At 45.1% G+C, this 6,354-nt stretch overlaps 1 protein-coding gene across 1 annotated transcript; it reads left to right on the top strand.

The window, feature by feature from the left end:
* The first annotated feature begins 6 nt into the window (after nt 1–6).
* Nucleotides 7–1,646, top strand: ARL4D (ARF like GTPase 4D). Its single transcript, XM_085314724.1, has one exon. It carries the CDS (start codon nt 50–52, stop codon nt 650–652), a length of 603 nt encoding a protein of 200 aa, XP_085170850.1. The 5' UTR covers nt 7–49; the 3' UTR covers nt 653–1,646.
* The last annotated feature ends 4,708 nt before the right edge of the window (nt 1,647–6,354 follow it).

Genomic DNA, 6,354 nt, shown 5'->3' with positions numbered 1-6,354 from the left:
GCTGCGGCCGCGGGGCTGCTGGCGCGGCCGCGCTCGGGGCGCCGCGGCCATGGGGAACCGGCTGGTGGACATGGCGCCGGCCCCGCCGTTCCTGCCGCCCTTCCAGGCGCTGCATGTGGTGGTGCTAGGGCTGGACGCGGCCGGCAAGACATCGCTGCTGTACCGGCTGAAGCTGCAGGAGTTCGTGCAGAGCGCGCCCACCAAGGGCTTCAACACGGAGCGGGTGCGGGTTCCGCTGGGCCGCGCCCGCGCCGCCACCTTCCAGGTGTGGGACGTGGGCGGGCGGGAGAAGCTGCGCCCGCTGTGGCGCTCTTACGCGCGGCGCACCGACGGGCTCGTCTTCGTGGTGGACTCGGCGGAGGGCGAGCGGCTGGAGGAGGCGCGCCTGGAGCTGCACCGCATCGCCCGCGCCGCCGAGGCGCAGGGCGTCCCGCTGCTCGTGCTGGCTAACAAGCAGGACGTGCCGGCAGCGCTGGCCGTTCCCGAGGTGGAACGGCGGCTCGGGCTGCAGGAGCTGGGCGCCGGCACGCCGCGCTGCGTGCAGGGCTGCAGCGCCCGCGACGGGCTGGGGCTGCAGCAGGGGCTGCGCAGCCTCTACGACATGATCCTCAAGCGCAGAAGGCTGCAGCGGCTCGGGCGCAGCCGGCGCTGAGGGAGAGAAGAGCCGCRGCCGCCCGGGTGTGTGGGGCCGGCACAGGGAGGTGGGTGCTGTGACCCCGTTTCCCTCTCGCACCCCTTACGGAGGTTGCAAGCATGACGCTCGTCCCCACCTGGATTTGTTATTGCAGCCCACCTCGCCTTCTCTGTCTGCTTTATGGAAAGGATTGTGGCAGGAATAAAGTGTTGTTGGTAGGAGAGGCAACAGACTGGGGGCTCCTCTCTTTCCATATAGGTTCCTGGCAGAGCAATCTCTCAATCGTGTTGGCTGAGACTTTTAGTAGAAAAGATGCCCTCAAATATTCCTTAATGAGGATGACTTCAGTTCTGCATGTGGTGCCTTCACAATACCAAGGAAGAGTCTTTCATACTACCTGTCTTTGTAGAGGCCATGTGGGAATGACTTCCCTTCCACAAGTAAAGCAGGCTTAATGGAAGTATATAAAGCCACCTGTGAGCTGCATAAAGTAGATCAGAAGCACCTCCCCTCCAGATCTGGAGGGGGTCCTRTCAAAAGATTTTGCATGAAGTTTTTGCTGCCACAGGATGCCAGYGACTCCAAGAATTAGTGAGACTTGAACAGATTGATGCTAAAAGGTTTTCAAAAAGAACCCCAAATTTCAGGGACAGCACTGATCTGTAATTGTTATATATGCTGTCCTGCCTCAGTCTGTAGTGGCTGATCCCGCTGCTTTCAGGAGTGGGAGACCAGCTTCAATAGCTCTATGCGGAGCCTTCTGCACCTCAGCACTTGGGTTTTCTGCTCCACTGACTTTGATCTTAGGCTCTGTGCTTCATGTGCTTTCTGCTGAGGTGAAGTGCTCTGTGAAGCACAAATTATCCTGGCTGTGCTGAATGTATAAACTACTGATCTGTAGCAGAACACAGAGTCGTTCCCTGCTCCCTAGGAAGGAGTGTGCGATACTGGTATGTGGCGCGCTAACTTTAGTCTGAGAGTATTCAGCAATAAATAATGATGATGCACCAAAGTGTTTTAGCTTTTGGGAGACATGGGGCGGGGGAGGCTTGTCTTCTATATTCTAGATAGGTGTTTTGTGAAAACAGATGTTAGGCAGCATCTCTACAGGTTGCAGGTGAGCTGCATGAGGACTGCTCTCATTCCCGACCCACTCAAGTTYCTGTGATCCTTTGATTGCAGAGGAACGCCACTAAACAGCCAGCTTTTCCCGGCTGGCTATTTCTTCTTTTTTAGCTTGTCACATAGGCTGGCAGCATGAGGTCTTTGATTCTTCTCTGCTTGCCAAAGTTTAATTACTAATGAATGCCTGCCAGTGTTGGGCTTGCCACCCACATACATCTGGAGTCCCTTACTTTAATTGCTGTAATTTGGTGATGAAAGCAGTTTGCAGTAGGGCTTCAGCTGAGCTGAGTATTATTGCCTCATGTAGAACATTTCCCATAGTATGGAAATTCACTCTCTATCTAGATTTTCCTGATAATCCTCAGCAAGTGGTCAGGAGGTACACTAAGTAAATACTTGAGGTAAAATGTGTCTAGCACAGTAATTTAAATCTCAGCACATGACCTATTTTCAATAAACTGCTAGATTCATTAAGGTGATAGTGCTCAGCTCACATAAATTCTATTCTAATTCTGACCTTAGCAAGAATAACATTCTATTGTTTCACTAACAGTTCTAGAAGCTAGACATATCTGCCACTGTTAATGAGCCTTCGCTGCTAACATGTACATACAATTTGGCCAGATTTCTCCATGTTTGTGCACACAACATTTTTCCTTTGCAGGCTGTGTGTTGCTCTGCAGAACCAGAGGCAAGGCACAGATTTCCATTCTGACAAAGGATTGAGAGTCTGAGAATAGTATTTAGGAGGCTGATACCATTAGTTGGCAGGATTTCAAAGTTTCACTGTATAAATTATATTTTTCTGCTGGATTATAATTACCATTTTGAATAGAGAATATTTGATGACATGTTGGTATGTTACAACCCTCTTGTTTTGGGGTTATTTAGACAGTACATACTGGGGAGATGGCTACTCTTCTAGAAATCCATGTCAGAAGTGTCTGGCATGTCAACCAGGCCAGAAGGACTGAGCACAGGCAGGGCACTGATTACATCTGCAGTAGCCCAGTAGAACAGAAAGTTTAAAATTTGGTGAAATATACAATGAATCTAAGTACATAAGTCAAAAAACTATTGCAATATCCAATAATTCAGACTAACCCAGTACTGAGACATCGCTCTAACAGTGCTTAAAAGACATTATTGCTGGCATCAGAACATTTTGCCTCATTCAATTTATGTTAATAATTTAAGAAATAGATATGCAAACGAGGGCAGTTAACAGCTGGCTAAGGATGATCTCATCCAAGAAGAATCTGTCTTTGTCTTATCAAGAAAGCCCACCTTGTGGGCTGTGATACACCCCTGGGGAGTGATGGATGGATTACCTTCTTTGTTTAGTAAGATGCTGATTATATGAGCTGCCTCATTTTTGTTCCTAACTCTGCCTGCCACGTTCTCCGGTCTGTCACTGGATTAATCATTGTAATGAAGCTGTCACAACAGAGTGACAACAGAGTTGGTTCTGCTGCCACGTTTCAGGGTGGATGTGGAGAAGAAGGGGTTATTCCTTCTCTCTGCTGCTCCACTCTCACATCCATCTTTCTCCACCTTGTTAAATCATAAGGCATTCATTATTTCATGGTTAATACCCAGCAGACTATCAGACTAATCTAAATTTTGCCTGCTTCAATGCGGCTTTGTGCCATCTGGCCACTATCAAATCTTAAAATCCTAAGTCTTTCTAAGGCCTCCTCTTTCCACTAGGAGTTACCTGTGTATTTTCAGTTCCAAACTGTCTCTTGTTTATATCATAGCAGGATCCAACACAACTGGTTCTGGAACTATCACAGAACAAATAGCAACTTTTATCTTGAACCTCAGACAGGAAGATTTTAACTGAATCAATAAGCCAGCTTGGGAAAAGTGTATCTGTAACTCCAATTAAAACTTTATAGGGACAAGGCTACTGTGTTCTACGCTGTAACYGCTTTTTGGATTGCATGCGCTCTGAATACTCCATATAACAGTCCTGAGTGATAGTTTAGCATTTCCTGAGCAAGCTGGACTCATTCCAGCTTGCTCAGGAAATACGTGTTGTCCTCTGCTCCAGATTTCTAGCATTGAAATATTATTCCTCTGGTCCATAAATGGTTTTAAAGGGCTTGCCCAGCATGACCGTAATATGACCCTTCTATTAATGATACTGGCTTTATCTAGAAAGGCTCTAGGTATGTAATTTCTAGCCTGCTCAGGTATGAAACCCCTGGCAGGATCATAGAGAAGCCCTGTCATTTGGCAGGTATGTGATAATCTCTGGATTACAGAGGCATATCATTTCCTATAGCCATCACACCTCTTAATTGAGGCTGGCAGAACATTTTCAGAGGCACACCCTGTCCTTCCACTTTTCTTTAATTGTATAAATCACCCTGTTCTGTAATATACCTAAACTTTTATCATTCTTCATCAGTTTCTTGCYCTGTACTTAACTCTGCTCAGCAAAATGTTCTGTGCTCTGACCCAGGAATACGGTAACTGAAAAGCTTATTTTTCCTCAACATGAAGCTTAAGAGTATAGAAGCAGGATATGTCATCTGGTGTGGCAAATTCCATGAGCTTACTGGCTGTAATGACTGGAACATAAGAACCATTTAGACGGGTTCTTGTAACAGCAGAGCCCCAGCTATAACATTTCTTAAGAGATAAGAGCTTAGTACATACAGCTTCTCACTTACATGAATAACACAGTTTCCAGTCTGAATATGAAGGCTGTGGACTAATAAATTTTCCTAGTTTGGAGTGGTTCCCTCTCAAAAGATAAACTAAACCCTGACTGTGGAATCAGAAAGAAACTTATAGATAGGATATTCTACTGTGATCAGCCAGTGCGTTGCTTCCTCTAAAGCACTTGCCAGAGACAGGACGRTACCTCATGTGGAACTGGTGAAGAGGCATTGGCAATATTTCTTTAAATTGATTCTATATTCATTTTTTTGACTCTAGGCACTTTTAAATTAATCATAAATTAAAGAAAGGGCATATTTGATATTAAGCAAGATGGAAAAGGATATATACATATAATATCCTTCAGGCCAAACTGGTTTTGGGGGCAGAATTGAAATCTGAACTAATTATTGACCCAAGTACTGAAACCACTCATCACAATGATGGTTTTGATGCTACACAGCTCTTGGCTGCCTACTGCCACACAGTTAGTTATTTCTAATGGACAACTGTAACATTTCCCAACAATAACTGTAAATGGAGTTCTAGTTCTCAGGTCATAATTAAGAGTAACTTGCCCCTGCGTCTGCATGCCGGAAATGGCACAGCATTGCACACCTGAGATAACCTGGATTGCACCCAGCATTTTATGTTTAATACATTGAGGTGAGCCTAGCAGAGTCCTCCCAAAGATACAGTTCTATCTGTTTTATGGGCAGGTATCTCAGCGAGGCTGCTTGCCTGTCTGTCTTCCTCCCTCTCTCCCTCCACAAGTTGATGAGGACTGTCTTGTTACTAACAATGCAGTGGCTACAACATTCTTTTAGATTATCAGTCATTTGCAAGGCAGTAAGTTTACCTCATAGTTGGAGAAAACTGACAGCATTAAAGGGGGTTGTTCAGCTCAGAAGCCAGCAAGAAACACTCGATGGTATTTGCAAATGTTGCACAGCCAGCATCTACCATCAGGAGGTGTTTCAATATAATAGTAACACACCAATCCTAATTCAAATACCAAAGTCCAGCTGTTGCCTTAAGGATGTTGTGTAGATAGGAGCAGTACGGGTTAGCAAATTACATACTGCAGCAGACCACAGGTTTCCTGAATTCTGCTTAGCTTTGTGAATGACCTGTTGTGTGACACTAAGCAAATCAATTCTTTCTCTAAGACTACTTCTATCCCTTTTCTCCCCTTAAACTGCACACTCTTTAGAATAGAGATAATTTTTTCCTATAGGAAAACATAGGGAGACATACATTCAGTTTGGAAACAGATATTCCAATTCCCAGATGTTCATTATGGTTTTTCAACTGACCTATGTCAGTAGATCATGTAAGCGCTCTTAGTTTATTTAAGTGCAACAAACAACGGAAATCACATAAACACTATCTATAGAAAGTCAATAAAAGTCAGGAGTACAGTACAGATAGAGGATGATATTAACATCAAATATATCTTCTCAATCTTCAGAAGAAAATAATACAAATTCTGATATTTAAGATTTAGACTGAACAGGCAGCAGATTCGCTTGTGTCGAAAACACAGACCACACATACAGAGACAAAATGAAGACTAGATGACTTAATAATTACAAAGGAGCTGAGATTAACCTGGCTGATAAGCAGTTTGTTACATGGCCAGATGTGGTAAAAGCGGAATATGTTCCTATAGAATCTGTATATATCTTAATCTGAGCAGCTTCGGTAATTCATATGTTTCACTGAAGCTGACTCTCTGACCCAAGGAGAAAATATGCTATTGAGGTTTTAGGTTTTCATAAGGTACCCTTGGCAGACAGGGCTCTGCTRCTGCCACCAACTTCAGGGATCAGAGAAGAGAGAAAGAAATATGAAGAGGGCTCTGCTACAGCCACCAGCCCCGGAGCCAGAGGAAAGTAAGAAACATGTAGAGGGCTCTGGTACTG

This window comes from Rhea americana, unplaced genomic scaffold, assembly GCF_003343005.1.
Source record: "Rhea americana isolate MKP2758 unplaced genomic scaffold, rheAme1 scaffold_410, whole genome shotgun sequence".
Classification (NCBI taxonomy): domain Eukaryota; kingdom Metazoa; phylum Chordata; class Aves; order Rheiformes; family Rheidae; genus Rhea; species Rhea americana.
Note: the sequence above shows the minus strand (reverse complement) of the source record. Positions and strands in the feature narration are given on the sequence as shown.

Bases quoted from the DNA above. Each gene is read 5' to 3' on its own strand.
- ARL4D (XM_085314724.1), top strand. From the start codon at position 50: ATGGGGAACCGGCTGGTGGACATGGCGCCGGCCCCGCCGTTCCTGCCG.